This window comes from Haliotis rubra, unplaced genomic scaffold, assembly GCF_003918875.1.
Source record: "Haliotis rubra isolate DU_JTF1 unplaced genomic scaffold, ASM391887v1 Scf870, whole genome shotgun sequence".
NCBI classification, from domain to species: domain Eukaryota; kingdom Metazoa; phylum Mollusca; class Gastropoda; order Lepetellida; family Haliotidae; genus Haliotis; species Haliotis rubra.
Genome location: NW_025767602.1, coordinates 73647 through 97094, shown reverse-complemented (window position 1 = coordinate 97094; position 23448 = coordinate 73647). Strand labels below are relative to the sequence as shown.

Below are 23448 nucleotides of genomic sequence, written 5' to 3'. Positions count from 1 at the left end.
TGATGTAGATACACCACTGTGATGTACACTGTGATACTGTGAGATACACCTGGTGACACTGTGATGTAGATACACCTGGTGACACTGTGATATAGATACAACTGGTGACACTGTGATGTAGATACACCTGGTGACACTGTGATGTAGATACACCTGGTGACACTGTGATGTAGACACACCTGGTGACAGTGTGATGTAGATACACCTGGTGACACTGTGATGTAGATACACCTGGTGATACTGTGATGTAGATACACCTGGTGACACTGTGATGTAGACACAGCTGGTGACACTGTGATGTAGATACACCTGGTGACACTGTGATGTAGACACAGCTGGTGACACTGTGATGTAGATACACCTGGTGACACTGTGATGTAGACACACCTGGTGACACTATGATATAGATACAGCTGGTGACACTGTGATGTAGATACACCTGGCCACCACATAGCTGGATCGTTGCTGACTGATTAACCAAACAAACAAACACTTGACAACCTTTTAATGTTTGTCGTCATGTTCGATTATATATTTAGACTGTTTTGTTTCCTGACACATACTGATATTCCTCGTACATTCTGAAAGCACTGTTTGTTTGTTTTTAGTTTGTATATATACTACTTGATGCATGAAATATGTTTGTATCAACGTTTCAGTGATCCCACGATGTCACCCCCCTTTCAAAGTTTCAGAATTCATCAATAATATATCACAAAAATCAATATGCATAGTGGTGTTATACAGAGTTATTTTCTTTACAGCCTCTGAGCGGAAGCTATACTAATAGCATATTTGTTACGAGCATATATCCTTGCTAAAGCATGCTCAACGCGCACAAGATAAAGATGAGATTATTGGTAAACAGCTACAGTTCAAAGGCTATCTTGAACATGTGTCTTTTTAGATTGGATCTAAAAGAATTAAAGTCACAACTGTCTCTGAGGCTCTGCGGGAGACTGTTCCAGGCTATAGATCCTGCATGGACAAAGGACCTCTTTCCATACATCGATTATACATTGACAGTTAACAATGTTTACTCTTTAATGTGTAATACTAACATCTGTATGACGTACAGTTTAGATTTGAACTCTACATGAGTGACAAAATGTTGGCGCTATTTGTATCGCTGGTCTCTGGCCATGTACAGGCTCATCTGATTTGGAATACCAATACATTTTACTGAAAGATTACTTTAATTAATCTCATATCACATACCATGATGTTAATGTTATATTGCTTTTCACAAAACATGTGGCAGAAAAACTGTCTTCCTCGGCGTCGGAAGATATGAAATAAGATGGCACCCTAGAATCTTGAAGCATCTTTGCTATCACAGAATTTGCATGATCCACAAGTTCATGATTAAAACAAAAATGGACTAAAATGGTACCATAGCAAATGAAGTTCTCAGCATACATTTCGAATAAATTAAACGATGAATCTTTTTTCGAAACATTGCTACATTGTTCTAAACCAAATTAAATCGGTATGCCTGTTGTCAGTTCTTTCTATCTTGTGAGCCGTAATGTACTGATACTCTTTCTTTTCAAGCATTTTGGTTAGAATTAAGATTCATACTGTGTTGAGAGACAACACCAGATCTTTCCGTGAAGATTTCAAAGAGGGTCATATGATTGATTAGGATAACACCATTCAAGGCACCAGTAAAACCTGGTATCACGGTATATTCGTGAATATAGTTCGTAAATACGTTATAATGATGGAATCGGAAGCGTACAAAGGACGTATGGACAAAAATCATGAGAAGAGTTTGTTGATTTTATCGAATGTATCCTTTAGAAATTCTTAAAAGGCTTTTAGAAGTTGGACGAACATGAATAAATGTCACGTTTTTATAGATAACAACTTCTTTCTATTCTTTATACGACGTTTCAGAATTATTTCATGCTCCTTCATCAGGTGAATTCACATGATGAAGGAGCCAGAATTAGCTCCGCAACGTCGTATGAAGAATAAAATTAGTTGTAAAAACGTGTCACGTATTTATCTATAGAAATGTATTGGTTCTGTGTAGTTGCTTGATGATACATTAAATCCACCCGTTGGGCGTTATGTCAAGCGGATATCCTGCTGATGAAGCTGCTCATCAACCGCTGAGCGGGGGGTATTTTATACAGCATCCCCAGGCAGTGAGACGCAGAACGGATGTGTGGACATTACTTCTCACACGGGAAATGTGTTCTGTTGTCTTCGTGGCAAATACAACTGTTCAAGAATTGATAGGTTGAGAGAGTTGATTAGGCGTTTGGGAATACAACATCGATCCGTCGTTCTCCCTTACGTCAACCTGAAGATATATATATCTGTATTGTCAGATACAGTTTCAAGACTTTCAAAGGATTCATAAAATATAGATGTAACTTTGCAATTTGTCGTTGTCTGGTCATTCACCCTGAGAATGTCAGGCGGCTGTATATCTTAAAATGTGACGTCGGATCGGCAATGTTTCAGCCATACTGCAAGGAGACCATTGAACTTACATGCAAGTCCATTATATACACAATGTTATGATTAAATGGAATTTCTTCATACACACATTTCAGCGTCATCGCAGCATAACCAAGCCACAATTTATGACACAGACCAATTGCTTTCGAGTAGTTAATAATGAGATCCCCGCTCACACGGGTAATAATAATATAATAATAATTCATTTATATAGCGCCTCGTACCCATCTGACTAGTTGCTCACTGAACGCTGTAATAAGAGTTTGATTATCATCGGCTCGGATAATCCAAGCTGCCAGTTAGGCGCTATAAGCCGCTTAGGTTATAGTGACATGACTTTATCCAACCGGGTACCCATTTTCTGCTGGGTGAACAGAGGCAGTTTTTAACAAAATCACTTACCTAAATTGAGACCACATGTATCACATGTGCTTCGTTGTGGGGCAGGACTGGAGTCTTAGAAACAAAATATACACATTTTTCAGATTTACTACTTGATAATAGGAAACATTTACAGTGGAAAGGTCAACACATCCGAAATATGCTAGACAGTGAACTTGTCATCGTGAGAGATACACTTACGAGGACCACCCCGTCTGTTTCAGCAGTAAGTTAACCGACTGTGGTCAATACGACATTGTTGTAAAATTACCTGGTTATATCTTGACTGAAACTCCAAGTAAATATTGCCGATTATTAATAAAAACAGTAAATTGGTTAACATCATAGCCACAAAACCCTTTCCATATCCATAAAAAACATCTCTCAATATCTATAAGAAATCTCTTCTAAAAACACAGTCGATGTATTGCATCCTTCCTGAGTGTCTCAGCCTTTTGCAAAAGTAGAACTTTTGATAGTTTGAGTCACAATACGACTTGTGTAGTGGAGATAACGGCGTGTCATGAGCTGCTTCAGCTGCAACATCGGTTATTGTGGTACCAGTTATGCACACAGAGGCATGTCACGCTTAGAAACAGCGTTAGGGTAGGGTCTATTATGTCTCTCTAACGCTGTTTCTAAACGTGACATGCCCCTGTGGTTATGCATACATGACTTGTTAACCAGCAAAGGGTGATGTCGCATTGGCCAGTCGAATAAGGTCATTGTAAAGTTGTAACCACCATATGCTGTACAATTCTTAATGGCCATTCTCTTGAGATAGGCACTACATTAATAAAGAGAGGTGATAATGAGAAATTTCTAACTCAACCAAACAACGTTTGTTTTCTTCGTTGTTTAAAGCACCCGCTCACAAATAGTTCAGTAACAATATTGTGATAAACTCTTATTGACACAAGACTCGCAAATAGTTCACTTACACAGTATGGTAACAAATTTCTATTGACACAAGACTCGCAAATAGTTCACTTACACAATACGGTGATAAACTCTTATTGACACAAGACTCGCAAATAGTTCACTTACACAGTATGGTAACAAATTTCTATTGACACAAGACTCGCAAATAGTTCACTTACACAATATGGTGATAAACTCTTATTGACACAAGACTCGCAAATAATTCACTTACACAATATGGTGATAAACTCTTTTTGACACAAAACTTGCAAATAGTTCACTTACACAATATGGTAACATTCTCCTATTGACACAGGGCTCGCAAATAGTTCACTTACACAATATGGGGATAAACTCCTATTGACACAAGACTCGCAAATAGTTCACTTACACAATATGGTGATGAACTCCTATTGACACAAGACTCGCAAATAGTTCACTTACACAATATGGTGATGAACTCCTATTGACACAAGACTCGCAAATAGTTCACTTACACAATATGGTGATAAACTCCTATTGACACAAGACTCGCAAATAGTTCACTTACACAATATGGTGATGAACTCCTATTGACACAAGACTCGCAAATAGTTCACTTACACCATATGGTGATAAATTCCTATTGACTAAAAGACTCAAGGATATCTCTTATGAACATACACTTGTGCTTTCTTTGGCAATAGATTACAGGGGACCTTTATTCTTAGGGTTATATTGATTTACATCCAAGAGGAAACACACATTGTATTACCCATACGGGCTAGGATACACAGGAAGAAAGGTGATTATTTTTGTGATACTAGTAATCGCTTTTTAGTGATTCTCAACGTTGATTGGTCAGCTAATCAGAGAAGAAATATGATTGGTTAACGGAACTACTTTTCATGATCCAAGTTCATTGACAACTTTTAACGTTTCATTGATAATTAGAAAGTGCTGTACTCACACATTCCGAGATTTAAAAAAGAAGACGAAGGTTAAAGATTATGAATACTCTTTTTATTAGACATTATTATTTTGCAATAAAATTGCACTATAAATGCTAATCTTTTTAAAATACATAACCCTAAAGAAAACACAAAAATACAATCGCTTGCATTGTTTGTAAACAAACATGGCCGCCATTAGGCTAACCCCGATTAAGGCCAATGACCTAGAACTTTAAAGTTGACGGGGACCTAACAGGAAGACTGATAAGAATTTTACAGCCCTTGAATTCCTACAACCTGTTTGTTGTTAAAACTAAATTCGGGGAAATAATAGTAGCAGCATACCGACTAAAGGTGTTACTTGAAAGTGTGACAAGTGAGTCTGCCTCGGCGTCACAGTCTTTGTCGCATGCCGTAAATCTCCATTCTGTACATGCCCTATTCTCAGGTCCAATTTATGGTGGTGTATTCCACCTCAACATCTCGAAAGACTCCTCTTCAGTCGATCAGCTGCTCCAAAGAGGCATATTCTTCTCGGATTCCGACTAGAGTTATCCTTCTTAGAACTGCTGTACTCCACTGGGACCAATGACGTGACTGTAACACGCCTTCCACAGAACAAAATGTTGTTTAATCTTCAAACTTGTTGAGTTTCTTGGCAGAAAACCTTTTCTAGATGTATTCATTGGATGCGTGTCTTCTAGATTTCCTATTTTTTTTTAACCGTTGACTTTCCAAAAAATTGACAGGTTTTTGCCAAAATGTGTTTCAACACTACACCGTCACTAGACACACGTCAGTCGTGAATGAACGATGTTACGGCGCACTGACTTAATCAAATAATGTTTTAGCTGTTATTAAGTTCAGTGATATTGCATTTAAAATGCGGCATTTATCATATTAACAAATGTTAATAAACTATTCCATAACAAATACTTTTGTTGTATTCTAAAGCGATTTTACGAGGTACTTTTTTCCATTGCGTAGTTATGTTATTATCGCTGGAGAAGTTAGGTTTCATACGCGCATGAATACAAATCAGCTGTAACGGGTAACCCCAAGTGTGGAAAAGATTGAGGCGCGCAGTGTTATCAAGGAGATGAAATCTGTTTATGGTGAAGATTGCCCGTCTTATGGTACTGTTGTGAGATGGAAATGGAATTTTCAAACCGGTCATATGTCCCTCACAGATGAGCCAAGAAGTGGAGGTCATTCAAGAGGTGGAGGATTGGTTTTCAATGAATTCAGGGGTTTGTTCAGGCCGTCTGCGCAAGGTTAAGAAATGGTGGGAGAAATGTGTAACTCTGGATGGTGACTTTGTAGAGAAGTCGTAAGGACAAGAAATCAAAATAAAGTTTCTACCATAAATACATCTTGGGGATAATTAGAATATTTTTTATACCCCCTCGTATCTTTGACTGGGACTTAAGGCAACTCACTCACTCATGTGTAAAGTTTTATGTTAGGTATTTTATCTCATTGATTGTGACTTCTTTGTCTGAACCACTTGTATACAGGCTAGATAGCCACTGGAACAGTATGTTGATCCTGTAATCTGTCTATAACATTTACAACTGTTACGAATGAGCTGTATGTGTAAGTTTAAGGCTACCGTCGCATGGTTACGGGGTTCAGAAGTGAGTGACTATTGATAGCTTGTTGTCATGGTTCCAGGTAAATATCAGATACGATCCCATTCAGGAGTTAAACGTTCTGAGTCAGTTCTGTCTGTACATCATGTCTGATCACACCAAAGATTCCATCCAGAGATTATTATTTCTATTCAATGCTACTGTTGCTTGTGTTGCCGTGGGGATGACATGTTCCTCAATAAGTCAACTACCAGTCGTAGAACGTTCAAGATTGAGGGGAGCTGTATTTGACACTTTCATAAGTTCAGGACTTGTCACCTGTGCAAAGGAATGTCTGTCGAGACATGCATGCCAGTCCTCGAACTTTAACCTACATGATGGCACATGCGAGCTCTGTAGTGAGGCTGGACCAGGAACCAATGGATCAGTGTTTGTGACGAGAGAAGCTCCCTTTGTCTTTTGCGAATCACACAGTTGGCCACAGGTGAGCTCATTATATAATATTCACAAAAGATTGGGATACTCGAAAATAGCTACAGAAATCAAAATTGTAAGCGCAACAGTTTTATGATGATAACGAACGAACTGAGAACACATGACAACCTGTAGTGACGTACGACAGTAGCTGTTATGACCTAGCATGTTAGTAGTCATTCGGCTCTCGGCTCTCGGCCTTCATCAGGTGACCTCTACCAATTCCTAGCATGTTACTAGTCATTCGGATCTCGGCTCTCAGTCTTCATCGGGTGACCTCTACCAATTCTTAGCATGTTAGTAGTCCTTCGGCTCTCGGCCTTCATCAGGTGACCTCTACCAATTCTTAGCATGTTAGTAGTCATTCGGCTCTCGGCTCTCGGCCTTCATCAGGTGACCTCTACCAATTCCTAGCATGTTACTAGTCCTTCGGATCTCGGCTCTCAGTCTTCCTCGGGTGACCTCTACCAATTCCTAGCATGTTACTAGTCATTCGGATCTCGGCTCTCAGTCTTCATCGGGTGACCTCTACCAATTCTTAGCATGTTAGTAGTCCTTCGGCTCTCGGCCTTCATCAGGTGACCTCTACCAATTCCTAGCATGTTAGTAGTCCTTCGGCTCTCGGCTCTCGGCTCTCGGCTCTCAGTCTTCATCGGGTGACCTCTACCAATTCCTAGCATGTTACTAGTCATTCGGATCTCGGCTCTCAGTCTTCATCGGGTGACCTCTACCAATTCTTAGCATGTTAGTAGTCCTTCGGCTCTCGGCCTTCACCAGGTGACCTCTACCAATTCTTAGCATGTTAGTAGTCCTTCGGCTCTCGGCTCTCGGCTCTCGGCTCTCGGCTCTCGGCTCTCGGCCTTCATCAGATGACCTCTTCCAATTCCTAGCATGTTAGTAGTCCTTCGGCTCTCGGCCTCTGTCAGATCACTTCTACCAACTCCTAGCATGTTAGTAGTTCTTCGGCTGTGGGCGTGTTACAGATCCTGCAGGGGCAGAGGGGTAGCCTAGCGGTTAAAGCCTTCGTTCGTCACGCCGAAGACCAGGTTCCATTCCCCACAAGGGTGTAATGAGTGAAGCCCATTTCTGGTGACCCCGCGTGATGTTGCTGGAATATTGCTAAAAGCTAGCGGCGTAGAGCCATACTCACTCACTCACTACAGATCCTGCCTCGCTTCTCCATACATAACAATGACTGGTATCAGTTAACTCACAATTATATAACAAGCAGATTCAATAAAACTGACAGAAATATTTGTCCAGTTATTGTCGTGTGTTTTACAGACATGAACGATGCGTGTTGCTCGTCAACATTTATCTTTCTCCTAGGATTTCATAATTTTATGTCCATTGATTTGTCATGATCACCTACTGCTTTAGTACGTAATTGACAGACGCACTATTCATGAGATTAAAATTCTTTAATCTCATTCAGAGCTAGGTCAAACCTTTAACAAGGACATCCCGTCATCACAGCAACCGACCAAGAACTTTTCACTTGCACGAACACACTAATTATCATATCAAATATAAGACCATCCTTGTATGTCTTATCTTGAGTGCAGTTTAAGAACAGTGATAATGTGAATTAATATGTTCATGCGCCACAGGCTATTTAGGAAGGCAAACAAAATATTTCATTTGCAGTCCAAAATTCGTGCAAACATTGACTAACTGTTTAGGTTTAGGTAATTGCTTTCTAATTAGATGAACTTTTCCAAGGATTTCGATAGGTCAATATTGTCATTTAATATCGTGATTGCGTTCAATCTGATGTCTACACAATGATAACGTTTTCTGTTTCATATTAATGATGTATACTTTATTTTCATTTTGTTCTTCAAGCAAATACTGGGTGTTTGTCGAGACCACAACTGTCCCAACAACACGAGGTGCGTGGAAACATCTGACAAGTCCTGGGAATGCGTCATTGCATGTGTGTAGTTTAATCATTATCGACTTTATTATTTTCTGTTTAAATGTCCTTATTGCGGAGGTAATTATTGTTTGATTACAACATTTACCAAAAATAATAAACATACGTACACTCACACTATCTCTCTTGGGAAGATTGAAGGCAAGATCTGTTTTACGTAAACGTCGCAAGGCCTTTAGTGTTGAGTCCGTTTTGATTGATTGTCTGCTGTTAGTTTACATCAGACTAAAGCGAATTGCTGCGCCTCAAATGTAAATACCTCATCTGATACCGTAGTCAAGGTAGGAATTTAATAAATAAATAACAAAAAATATGTGAGCCACAGGCTGTTCACCGATAAGTCACATTGATGGAGTGAGTGAGTGAGTGAGTTTCACATTGATGGGTCATGTGGGGATGGATCACTGAAGGTGGATCAGGTCAGCGACTTGATCAGTGTAGCCCAGGACAGCAAACAGTAGACGAACTGGAACATGTGGCCTTGATACTCAGCATGCAGTGTGTAGATCTGCTCGAACAATCGGGCAGCTGAGGAGAAGGTGCCGTCTCCAAACACTGTGTCAGCTGCACACAGTCGGCCAATGTTCTTGTTTGGGGTGAAGATGATGATGTTGTCATCGATGCGATGGAGGAAGGGTTTTCCTGCTTCCGCCAAGGTCCACTGTCCCTCAAGCTGAATCTCACGTCGGGTGACAAGGAGTCTATGAATGCTTTTGTGCCGCTGTCTGTAAAGGTGGTCTTTGGTTGAGAATGCGAAGGAAGGTATTTCCTTTAGCAGGTCAACTGGAACAACGTTGTGGTGGCGTCGCAGTCGGGATGCGACATCTCCGTAGATGGTTGGAATCGGCGTTGTCTTTGCGGATTAGCGTGGACTCCCATCTCGAATTGCACTGGTTGGTGGGTGTGGTGCCACTGTAATTAAATAAAACAGTCAAATAAGTCAAACAACAAATGTAAATAATAATTCATAATAATATTTTTTTTACCTACAAGACCACTTGAAGGATGCCATTCTGGGTAATCACTGACGCTTTGGATCCGCGACTACAAACTCTAATACTTCTTTTCTCGGAGGGCTTTCCTACACCGATACTTAAACTTGTCATAGATCAAGTGCTGAAACTTGAAACAACTGAAACTTCATCTCAGTTAGAAGCTCACAGATCGAGTATTGGGCTCGCGCGCAAATCTGGAGAACGGTAATCTGATGTTTTCATAGCAAATTCTCTTTCGCGGCACTTCTAGCACAACTTTGCTTTTTAGCTTTACTGGGAACAGGGAATATTGAAATTTCGCCTTCCCGGGCCGACACTGTTGACACATATAATGAGGGTAAAGAGATGTGAATACAGCGGAGTTAAGTACAGCTATTTAAGTGACAGTTAGATTTCCGGGAAACCAGAGATGTGCATGTATATATATATAATCAATGAGACCAGATAAAAAAAAAAGTTATAGAAACACCATGGTAATTGGGATATGGTAAAGCCAGTTGACACAAACAATGAGGATAACACCTTCAGGGATTTCCAAAGATCTTTAGCCTTGATTAGCTAACTTTCCATTAATTATAACATTGGACATCAATGGTCGTGAAGAATTCCATTAGGTTGTCCATGTTTTTGGTTTTTTTCTGTGTTTCCAATCACCGGCCTTGAATCTTCATTCCGACGGGAAACCAAGAAAAAGGTTTTCTTATCTCAGTTTTCCTCCTCGCTGTGGTAATACGCCCAGATGTGATATGAACATATTTCACCCTTTCACACCCACACATGATCTTTCTTCGTTTACATTTATCTATAACTTCATTCCGAAGGATTGAGATTACTTCTGCATCATGAAGTATTTTAAGACTCCCGCCAAGTGATCTCAATTTTACAATGTCATAAAATATGTAACACACTTCCCTCCAGACTTTCACATACGAAATTGCATGATAATCAAAAGAGATTGTTTTCCTATCACCTGTTACTCTGCGCGTAAGTTAACATTGTGACAATAACACTCACACACGTACACGCACACACACACACACCGACACACACACCGACACACAGAGGTGTATAAGCAATAAATATACAAAATATGAGTCCAGATATTTCTTCTTGCCAAATCTCCTTTATATCTGCACAAGATCTTTCGCCATTCAACGGCTCTTCAAGTTCTATATACACTAAACGCCAAAAGAAACGTTACCCCCTTCCTAATGACGGAGGTACCTATCTTTAGCTGGCGTTGTGTTGCGTGGACGTCCACTTCTTGGTTTGTCTACGGTGACCCCAGTCTGTCTGAAGCCCCGAATGTACACGTCGACCCCATCTGCGCCATCCCAATGGCTCTTTCTCTCTCTTCAGCTGTTAATCGTGGCATATTTATCGTAATTATGTATCATATCATGTATTCTAGACTCTCTTTATACCCCATAGAATTATTCTACATGTGAAATGGATGCAAATACTGCTTGAATATTGCTGCGTTTTGGCGATTGATATTGCTATGTGCAAACAGAAAATGGAAAAATGTTACCTTGCAAGCAAAAAAGGTTAACAAAGATAATTTTAGATGTTTTAGATTTTTTCACAATATCAAAGACACATTTTACTTGTTTTCACTAATGCAAATCAGCAGAAAATGTTTTAAAAGACTGAAATCATAGGAATGATTATTTTACAATTTTACATACTCTTCAACAGTTCTTTCAAGTTTTAATAGTTGAAAAATGGTGACTTTAAATGTTTTATCTTTGTCTTCAAGCAGAATTTATTTCAACCTTTCTTTTGGACATCTAAATCACTGTTACTGGTATATATCGGCATGGACGAAAATAGGGCAATTTACCTCTTCTGAAAAAGATGCATTTCACCTAAATGTGAATGCATTTGAGAATTTCTTTTCGTAATTTGCATAAAGCTGTGTCGTTCAGCTTTCTTGTAAACTAATCCCTTCTAACATATCTTTGATAGTTTTTCAGTAATTCATAAAAGGTAGGAGGGTAACGTTTCTTTTGGCGGTTGGGGCGGTGGGGTAGCCTAGTGGTTAAAGCGTTGGCTCGTCACGCCGAAGACCCGGGTTCGAATCCCCACATGGGTACAATGTGTGAAGCCCTTTTCTGGTGTCCCCCGCCGTGATGTTGCTGGAATATTGCTAAAAGCGGCGTTAAAACAAACTCAGTCAGTCAGTCAGTCAGTCTTTTGGCGTTTAGTGTATAAGTTAGTTAGTAAGTCACATAGTCACTGCATTTACTTAGAAAATATATATTACACGGCGTAAAACGGTAGTCACACACTGTACATTGTAGACTGCACGGATCCGCCAACAGTTGAGAACGCCACCGCTTCTTCACCAATCGGCCACTTTACCCCTGTAAACCAGTCCTTGCCGTTGAAGTGCATTGTGGGATATGTGGCGTGCGGAAATGTTACCTGTAACCCGGATGGTTCCTGGACCATGATGACTTGCATGCGTGAGTTGATGCAGCTGTATCTAATATGTCCTTTTAAGCTGCTTTTATAAATCATTTCAAACATTATGTTCTATGTAAGTAACTGGGCACTACTATTACAATACGTCTGCTATATAACATCGGATATAGTATCAGTAACCGCAATTATATCGGTGAGCTACCACTGCGGAACTGTGGAGTGAGTGAGTTTGGGTAAACGCTGCCTTAACAAGCATTTCAGATACACCACGTCGTGTGAATGATGTCAAATAGAGGCCACAGACAGGGCAATTCAGATACAAAGAATATCATAGGATCCTGTCACGGGAAGGGTACGCAATGCAATATCAGCGCCACAGTCCACTTACTCGTGGAAAACATGTGCTGATTCACCCTTGTAATTGGGTACTTGTTTAACAATCGGCACCATACTCGTGATCTGTAAAGTGGAAGGAAATATGAGACTTGCTCCACGACGGCCTGTGCCTCCAACATGGAGATAGCAGAACCAAACACAAGACTGATCTAAACAGCGTTAAATCCATCTGACCCATATATGACTGTGCATGTCAAAGATCTGATGGAAAACAAATCATAAGGACATATCTTGACTGTTTTAAAACAAACGAGATTCCCGGTGTATAGCAAACGTTTGACATTGTCGTTGCAGGTGTTTCAGATTGTTCCGGTGTACTTACATACTAGTTGTTCGGCATCAGTTGCACAACCAACGGCCTTTCATGCACCGGCGGAATGGCGTAGCTTTGGTTGCTGATGGCTTATAGCAATTCTTTTAAACATTAGTGAAGAAATATTACTATGATTAAATGTGTAAATATATTTGCAGATATCCTTCTAAGTATATGTTTGTATTTGTGATTTAATTGTGTAATCGATGGATCTCGACCCGGTATGGCTGACATAACGCCGATGCGACATTAAATATTCTTTCACTCACTCACTCATGACGATATGCACACCATAATGTCTCACTGTCCACCTGAAGACGTGTTTATTTATATTGCTGCAGCTGTGTCGTCTTGTTCCGAGGTTCGGCAACTCAGTTCCACGTACACTGATGGAGAGTACTGGCTGTATCCACGACTACTGAATGGTTCCCGAGTAAAGGTGTACTGCCATGCTATGAACAGTACACCTTCAGAGTACATCTCATTGAGTACACCCTACGTCATTAACGAAACTCAAGTTAACAACTGCTCATGGTGGCACTCGACAAGATTCTATTTGGGATATTATGTCCTTACAAAGTTTGGTTTGGATATCGAGGTAAGGTAGTTGTTGTCATGTAGCATCCGTTCAAGTAGACATAATCCAGGTACCTGTGTTTGTTGTTCAACGCTACGAACTATGGGCGCATCAGATATATTCTAAGACCTGGCAAACCAATGGTTCGTATTCCATGGATGTCGGGAAGATAATCACTCTGGACAATATTTTGTCCTGACAAGATCCACAGAATCGGTTACGACGATCATAGGTTATTGTGTACCTATCGTAACATGGAATTCAAAGGTGGGTTTACACATTTGATCTCACAAACGCACATATGGTGTTCCATCGTTTACACCTGTGAAGATCCAGGTTAGAAATGATCTTCAGCAACCTACCCTCCTTGCAAGATGCAAGATGCATCCTATCCCAGTTGGATCGATACTCAGGTGGATGCCAGTCCCTGGACTGTGTCGTCCTGGCCGGACCGCTGTCATACAGTTGGAATATCTCTGACTGCAGACACAAATCAACCCAACGGTTATACTAATTTGAGAAAGGTGGAGAAAGTGTCCGATATCTTCAGCCTTGAAATTCACTTCACTCATGAAGTGTGTCGAGCATACCAATTGTGTTCAACAGATCGTTCACCCACCCGCTTGTCGTTTTACGAACTGTATGTAATATACATTACATATAAACCACTTTAACAATCCATGTTATTATTTTTATATTGATAAAAAATTAAAGTATATAAATTTTAAGAACCATGCCATAATCATAGTACACATCTGCTTTCAAAGGTGTTTTTGGCGAAGTGATGTTCCCTGACATTTTACTTTCATCTGTAGCTGCTTATGTGTATTTGTTTTCATGGTACCTTCAATGTGTACAAGAATCTGAGCATTAACAAGTCGGATACAACCTTCTTCAACAAGACGGACAGCAGCGGAGCTATCAGTTCGGTGGTGGGAAAAGTGTTTGGATGTTCGCATTTGGTAAACTCTACCTGTGGGTCTGCAGGACGGGCTGTGCTAGATCTCAGAGGAACAGGACTAAACCTCAGAGGAATAGGACTTGTTCTCAATAACACGGTCAGTTGTACACCAGCAGAGGCTTCATATCGGGGAGAAGTCACAGAAATCGTTCAGATAGTGTTTGAGAATTACATACTTTGTCAGATACCTTGTATAATGTGGCCCATGTGAAAACAAAATACCAAACAAGTTTGAGAGTATGTGGGCGTGCGGGTGTGCGTGCGAGTCCAAATGATTTCTGGTACCAGTCCATACTTGTAACGAATATTTATCACTGGGTAAGCATGCTGACATGTACATTGTAACATTTGTTATATTCTCAGTACAGTACAGAATCTTGCGATTTTTTGCACGTAATCGCCAACACTTAATATCAGCGAATTGACGCAATCTGCATCTGTTTTAACATTTATCAGTGTCTGTTTGCTCAGTAATATTTTGGCCAACATTCCCGGTACGTTTAGATTAGGTCATCTGGATGATGGTACACAGAACATGGATGGCGTGGATTTCAAAGAAAACTGGCCATTCAAACATTGATTATTTTAAGGTATACAGAATACAACATTTAGTGCCACATGTAAGAAATATATGGAAACATTTGTACGTGTAATATGTAGATATACCTGTGTTACGCACTCTCATGAGTCTCGTGCCGTTTATAGGTTGTACGCCGTTTATAGAAATATTCCAGCAATATCACACCGGGGGACTCAAGAAATGGCCTTTACGCAGTGTACCCATGTGGGAAATCGAACACGTGTCTTTTAAAAAATGGTGTCACAACTATTTATATTTTGTACCGTTAATGTGATACATAGTTAAACAGTGTAACAAGGACATCAGACCGTGCGAACGCATTACCTTCTAGGCCACCCCACCGCCTCCACGAGTCGGAAATGAACGAGATAATATTCTGTATGTAAAATATGTACATTTTTTACTGAGATCACGTTATTCTTTCAGGCAAAGACGCTCAACTATTCCTTCAGGGACATCTCTACTGCAACGTTGTCCCAATACAATCAGCTGGTTGAATTTCGATGTGCACTATATTGTGGAGTATGTTTCGTTACTGTTCCCATGTACCTCTCTGTGGCGGAGACAGATGGTAATTATGCTGTGAATGGACTGCAGGGTATTGATGCCTTTGGAATTCATCGTTTGCGACAAAAGTGATTGTTGTCGTTTTGTAGTCGTTGTTCCAGGACTTGTAGTGCCAGAAACAGTCATATCATAGCGTTAATAATAGCATACCATACTATAGTAATGGTAATAGCATACCCTAGTAATATTATGTGATATACATGATCAGTAATATCAGTGGTATAAAGCGAGTCTTTCAGCTGCATTTCACAAACGACAGATTATACGCAACTGCAGTTGTTTTCTATATTGCCAACATATTCTTTTCGAGAATGAACAAATAAATGTTTGCCGACCATGAAATGCGAAAAATGGATTACATTTATCCTCATCTTGAAGTTATATCGACAATGATATTGTATCGGCTTCTTCCAACACGATTAAAACAAAAGCGTGAATCAGAATGATACCGATATCCATCCGACATCTATTATTGTAAATTCCCACGTCATACAATGTAATCAGGTATCATAACATTAACCTGTTAAAACCCATCTGTTTCACAGAAAAGAGTATGTAAATATAACGTGTCTGCAGCAAAACTAAAGTGTTTTATATTATGAATCCATTTCTCATACAGGGACATGAATAAACTACAATATTATAACTTGCTTGAGTGCCATTTTAGAGTGAGTGAGTGAGTTTGGTTTTACGCCGCTTTTAGCAATATTCCAGCAATATCACGGCGGGGGACACCAGAAATGGGCTTAACACATTGTACCTATATGGGGAATCGAACCCGGGTTTTCGACATGACGAGCGTAAGCCTTAACCACTAGGCTACCCCACCGCCCCGCCATTTTAGAAGTTGGGACGTACAATATTAAACAATCTTTATGGATAACAACATATTTATTTCGTGAATGCGACGTTTCGATACAGATTCCAGTACTGTTGTCCTGTACCGTATTCCTGCCTGACAACGGTACAAGAATCTGTATCGAAACGTCGCATCCACGAAATCTAGAAGTTGTTATCCATAACGTTTGTTCCATATTGAACAATATTGTAGCTGAACTGTACTTTTCCCGTTCTTGTGTGGAGTTTATGATCTAATTTGGTTTATATTGCAGTTCCACCAGAAGACAGTGCAACAACCCCGATTTGTGCCTGAACCTCGTGGATGATGGAAGCAACCTCCGGTTATTTGATCCCTGATACTGGCCGTCGGTGATCTCAGATGACCTCGTGAAGAGATGAGCACAATTTGAATATCCATGTCACTGCATGTCCTGTGCTTTGTGTCCGAACTAACACTGTTCACATACATATTCGTGTATTTCACAACCAACATATAGAAACGACTTTAGAAGTAAGATATCGTTATTCCAATGCTCTAACGTAGGCTTACAAAAGCCTCAGATTCTTTGTACGAGTGGTCCCAGGGCATTTAATTTGACTGGTAATTAAATGATTATTTGTTAAATTTTAAGCGTTTAATAGGTCACATTTAATTTAGCATTTGTTATCTATAGTGTGTAAACTTATTATATGTCGAATAGACGTACTGTAAAGTATTAATGCATTCTTCCTTTGGTCACCGTGCATGGTATAGATAGTAGTAATCAATAGAATGACAGAATTAATTTCTTGTTTATAATGCAGGTCGATCATAAACGTTCAGGTAATAATTGGGATTGTAAGGTTGTCGTACAAGTCCAGAAAATATATGTTTTTCAAGTTTGTTAGATTGTCTGCAATTTTCCAGCCAAATGTTATCACGCAAATAGCATGCACACATGGATTTAACGACTGATTCATATACTGGAGTCGGGATTAATAACATTATTGCACAAATGTGTGTTTGTGTACAATGCATCTGCATACAAATGATAATCATTGCTGTGTGTTCCGTGATTGAATTTTACAATTTTGATGTAGTTAATTTATTGTATATTGTAAAATGTGCCAAATATGTTTGCATCATGTGTTATCACTTTTAACTTTACATGTCTGGTTGAAACACTTTATGGGTTAAATTGAAATTTCAAATGATCTATAAGATACTTTCGGAAAGGCAAAAGTATAAGTTTTAATAAGAAACTACACATGTACAGTTAAGATGAACTATATAATTTGTGTTGTTTTAGTTTGAGGAATTTACATCATCCTTTAAACCAAGGTAACGATAACCTTACAACGAAATAATAATTAGCTCTACTGTAGTCCCCAGATAGCACATTGTCGCAGAAAGAATTCGCTCATGCCCCTCGTACCCTGCGCGTGTCAATGAATTAATGAATGAGCGTGAGAATATGTGGTTGACATGGACTCTTACAAACGATTTTTGTTTCTATAATAATGAAGATGATGGTATTTGAATGACACTTTGAAGTGATACACATAAGGAAGAGAGTCTTTCATGGATGTCATCTTCTTTGTTATGAGGAACACAACGCTTCGGAGTATATCCTTACTCCTCTATCAGGTGAAGGATGAAAATGAAGTTCGTCTCTCGCTGGCTCGTTGTTCGCTCTGCTGTTCCACTGCTGACGTTTCTGCTCCATCCGCTCGCTTCTGTGATCAGAGTGCGTCAGGCAGTGTTGTCTTGTTCAGTTTCTTCGGGAGAGTCAGGGGCGATGCTAGGACTTCAGGAAAGCTTTCACTGTGTGTTTGTAGCGCTTGTTCGGTCCTCCATAGGCGCGGTACAGCAATCTCTTTGGGAGATAGCGAGAGTTGAGTTCTTTAACGTGAATAATCTGCTTTCTGGAGCAGCCCTGTGTATGGCACTCTGTCCAGCAGCGATCTGAGGCATCTTATGGGGAAAGAGTACCAAGGTGTCCAGGTGTACAGCAGGGAGGACAGTACTATCATCACTATACCATCTTGGTCGGCAGGCTTATTCCTCTTCATTTTCAGACCGTTTCACGGACTCTGTCTAATGCTGTCTTGTCCTGGCAATCCTGTTGTGAATCCGAGGTGAGGTACCTTGGAATCACCTGTGCCAATCTCACAGTGGTTTTGGATGTCTTGTGTCGTTCACGATGTTTCTCCGGGGAGGTGATTTCTCTGTATCGATGTCATTGCCGTTAGTGGTCTTATTGCGTTGTCGTTGGTTTGTTGTGACTCTGTCAGGTGACTCCCATACGATATATCACCATATCTCCTGTCCTCTTGAAGTGACGAGGTGCCCTACACACTACTTCAGCGCTGCTGACTCTATCGTGGATTATTGGCGACTCTAAGTACAGCTCTTTTGTCCTCTTGTTAACACGCCATTCACCTTTCTTGATATAATGTCAATATTATTCTTCGTCTATCAGGAGATCAGTTTGTGCATCCTTGTCTCTCATTTGGAACACAAGGATCTTAATATCACAGCGCAACTTTAGCTTTCATTGCACAGAACAGGTCGTTACTTTCAAGACAGCCTGATATTTTCTTTAAACTATTTTTGCAAATCTTCTATTTTCCTGCTATTCATTTATACAATCCTGTAGTTCCGTAACTCTGGCCACTACTACAGTCCTACTATCTATTTAACAAATAATGTAACTAACGTTTCCAGCACCGGTGTTGGGGTATCAGCTTCGCATATGTATCACTTTGATCCGAAACAAAAACTTCTCCAGATACGTAATAACTGGACAGGAAGTTTTCCGTGACTTCACCAAGTCGGCCATCTTGCCTCACAACAAATGTTTTCCTAAATTATCTCCACCGTCCTGTTGTCCAGTCAGATTGGCAGGTTTAAAATGAGAAATAGAGTCACAACAACGAATATCGCTACATACAAGACCTTCCTCGAGAAGCAGAATACCAAAACTATCTGGTGAAGCGCTGCTTACACATGTTTCTACCCAAGGATATTTGTTGTAGCATGATACCCGAGTGTAAACTCGATAAAGGTTGACTGGTAAGCATCTGTTTGAAAGATATATCCCAGCCTTCTCAGCTTAATTCAGCACGAAAAGCATTCATTTTGTTAAACCATGTTGCAAATACAGATTACTGGAAAACATCCAAGTTCAACTCTGCTGATAGAATAATGTAACAATGTGTTATTTACCTCGTGCTGTAAATTTGTATCTAATTTTGTTAATGTTTCCGACTGAATATCGATCTGTAACGTGTTTAGTCAGTGTGTTGAATGAATATACTTGCTGGTCCAACCGTCACTATATACAGACATGTGTAGTCAGTAGATGTCATTATCATACGCTTTATTCACTACGTTGTTGATCCGCAATCAGATATTGATCTTATGTAATGTTGATTTGTAACCGTTGACAAAGTGTGTATTGTTATACCATGTGAACAATTGCCTTGACGTGGTAGTTTTAACACATTATGCAGAATGAGTCGCTCTGATCCGACGGTAAAAGTAAAAGATAAAAATGAATTTATTTAGGGTAAGATGTGGATTTGCTCAACGGTGCCTTCGTAAGAGTATAGTGGTTAAACAGAGGGTAAATGAGTGTGTTCAGTTTTGCGCTGTTTGTAACAATATATTTCAACAATATCACAGGGAACACCAGAAATGACCTTCACACATTGTACCCATATGGGGAATCGAACCCATGTTTTCGGCGTGACGAGTTGACGCTTTAACCACTAGGCTATCTCGCCGCCCCTGGTTGAACACAGAGATCAATGAGAGTTGAAAATATTATTGTACAGATAGGTTTTTACCAGTCCTTTGAAATTGTTCATGTCTTTGGCGCTTTTGATGTTGACGATGGTGTTGTTCCAAAGCAACGGGCCCTTCAAAGCATCAGTCACCGAAAGCCATGGATCTGGCCTCTGACACAATCAGCTGATTGTTACCACACCTGGACGAACGTACTGGTTGATGTTGCCGTGTCGATTCACTGATGCTTGTGGGCCAATGTCATGACTTGCACGGGAGAACAACACGAATATTTTGAATTCGATGTCCTTTGCGATCAGAAAACAGCGTAGTTACATAAGTCCAGGTTAATCAGCTCGTACATATTCCGCGTACCTGTTTTAAAGATCTACCCGTGAAGGTCCGAGTTAGAATTGATCTTCAGTAACCCATGCTTGTTGTAAGAGGCGACTAACAAGATCGGGTGGTCAGGCTTGCTGACTGGGTTGACACATGTAATCGTATACCAATTGCGTAGATCGATGTACATGCTGTTGATCACTGGATTGTCTGGTCCAGGCTCGATTATTTACAGACCGCCACCATATCTGGAATATTGCTGAGTACGGCGTAAAACACCAAACCAGAACCAGGGTGTATTATATAGCAACACATCCCGATCGTCCTTCTGATGTTGAGGTATTGTTCAATGTTCTCATTAAATTGTCCGCAATGGTGATGTCAGTGTTGTCTTTTCTTACCTTGAGTATACAGTGAAACTATTCAGAACATACACAAGGTATTCCGAGAGTGCACGGGTGTTAGGCTGTCGATTATTGAATACAAATGGGGAGATTACATTGTTAGTAGACTCCGTCGGATGTTGTAAGTGATACAAACACAAAATCACCAGATGTATTCAGAAATATTTGTAGACTTATTTAAGTCCAAAGGTACCATTTATACATTATAATGTGTATTTTTAAAAATGTCCGAGTTTCGAATCTGACTCATACCAACAGTACCTTTATTTGAGATGTCTACATTCACATTCAAGAAGAGCCCATGCTTGTCGTACTTGGTTGACACATGTCATCGGTTCCCAATTGCGTCGAACGATGCTCATGCTGTTGATCACTGGATTGTCTGGTCCAGAATCGATTATTTATAGACCTTGGCCATATACCAAGGAGCACCAAAATAGTCGTCAAACAAAGTCTTCTCTCTTTTCGACACATGTTCATGCATGGTGGCATGTCAACTTACTGTAGAACAGTCGTTGTTCTGCAACGTGCGGTGTATTGTTCTTATTTCCAATCAATGATTTACTCCTTGCACTCCTTTTCTGCTTGTTTTAATACATTAAACAAGTATCAAACCTGTTGGACTGTCTACAAATTCAGGGGGCGGTGGGGTTGCCTAGTGGTTAAAGCGTTGGCTCGTCACGCCGAAGACCCTGGTTCGAATCCCCACATGGGTACAATGTGTGAAGCCCATTTGTGGTGTCCCCCGCCGTGGTGTTGCTGGAATATTGCCAAAAGCGGCGTAAAACCAAAACTCAGTCAGTCAGTCAGTCAGTCTAAAAATTCAGAATATGAGTACGGGTTCAACATTCTCCAAGAGATGTTCATGACTTTACAATATCTTTTCAGCCCCAACTGGGCTCTGGTCATAATACTCGAAACATTTGAAACAAAATTTACACGAACTTGAAGTCTTTATTTGAATACAACATCTCAACATTGCAAAGTAAAATACGTTGAGCCATCTTAGTGTTTGATACTTATCCACAGCAAAAGTTAGAAGATGTTATAATTTCAGATATAAGAGAGAGCTTATATCCGAAAAAACACATATTATGCGTTTTTAACGAGCATAAATTTCAAAATGTGTATGTGTCAATAAATTCATTTAGCACTATGAACCTCATGTAAACCTTATACGGAGAACCACACATACAGCTCTTTTCTGTAGTCAGTGCATTCCAATAATTAGCAAAGTATTTCGTAATAATTTTTAATTGTTGAAACTCGTAACATCCATATTTGACCACTTCACTTTTTCGGAGCTACGGTAAACATTTATGTGAGGGCTGCAAGACGTGTGAGGGTACCAATGCCAGGAGTGGTAAGCATCTACTTTGTAAGATCATCTGGGGTTTCAACCCACATTTACACAGTGATATAACCAAAACATCCCTAAAGACTTCCTCACTCCCTCACTTAGGCTGAATGTCTAGGGATATGTTGGTCATCTCAACATGGCCAATCCTGTGCCCAGTCTTTAGGGCACGAAGGTCACATTCTGGCTGAGATGATCACATTGTGGTATGAGGGCACTGTTGTATGGTGGAACTGCAAAAGATTAAAACTATCTTAAAAATACATCTTTGAAGTTTTAGAACTATCAAATATATAGATGACACATCTTGTTATAAGTTCGTAAGGAAAATGGTTGATTTAGGGATACAATTAACTGGAAATCCATTCTATTTACGTAGAGGAAAAAAAGATTTCACCTGAAAGCACACTCCATAGTACGATAATGTGATTTAAGCATTTGTTTATGATCAGCAAGCTCCAGTGGCACACAGTCTGCTCAGTGATGTTTATTCCACCCACACAGATCGACGTGCAAGCACTTAAATTGATGAACGTGTTTTAGTCTTGTTGCTTCGGCGGCGACCGTGAAGATCAGGGCTGGAATTGATCATCATCAACCCACGCTTGTTGTAAGAAGCGACTAACGGGATCGGGTGGTTTGGTCCAGACTCTGTGATTACAGACCGCCGTCATATATCTAGAATATTGCTGAGGGCGACGTTAAACAACAAACCAACCAACCGACAAGGTAATGACTTGGTTGACCCATGTCATCGTATCAGAATTGTGTAGATCGATGCTCATGCTATTGATCACTGGATTGTATGGTCCAGACTCGATAATTTACAGACCGCTTCCCTATATCTAGAATATTGCTGAGAGCGACGTTAAACAACCAACCAACCAACCGACAAGGTAATGACTTGGTAGACCCATGTCATCGTATCACAATTGTGTAGATCGATGCTCATGCTGTTGATCACTGGATGGTATGGTCCAGACTCGATAATTTACAGACCGCTTCCATATATCTAGAATATTGCTCTGAGAGACGTTAAACAACCAACCAACCAACCGACAAGGTAATGACTTGGTTGACCCATGTCATCGTATCACAATTGTGTAGATCGATGCTCATGCTGTTGATCACTGGATGGTATGGTCCAGACTCGATAATTTACAGACCGCTTCCCTATATCTAGAATATTGCTCTGAGCGACGTTAAACAACCAAC

The 23448-nt window shown here is 40.1% G+C and overlaps 1 protein-coding gene across 1 annotated transcript; it reads left to right on the top strand.

The window, feature by feature from the left end:
• Positions 1-13134: 13134 nt before the first annotated feature.
• LOC124263197 lies at positions 13135-16721 on the top strand. Its single transcript, XM_046697774.1, has 4 exons — positions 13135-13437; positions 14277-14474; positions 15384-15592; positions 16637-16721. The coding sequence occupies exons 1-4, from the start codon at positions 13135-13137 to the stop codon at positions 16719-16721; spliced, it is 795 nt and encodes a 264-aa protein (XP_046553730.1).
• The last annotated feature ends 6727 nt before the right edge of the window (positions 16722-23448 follow it).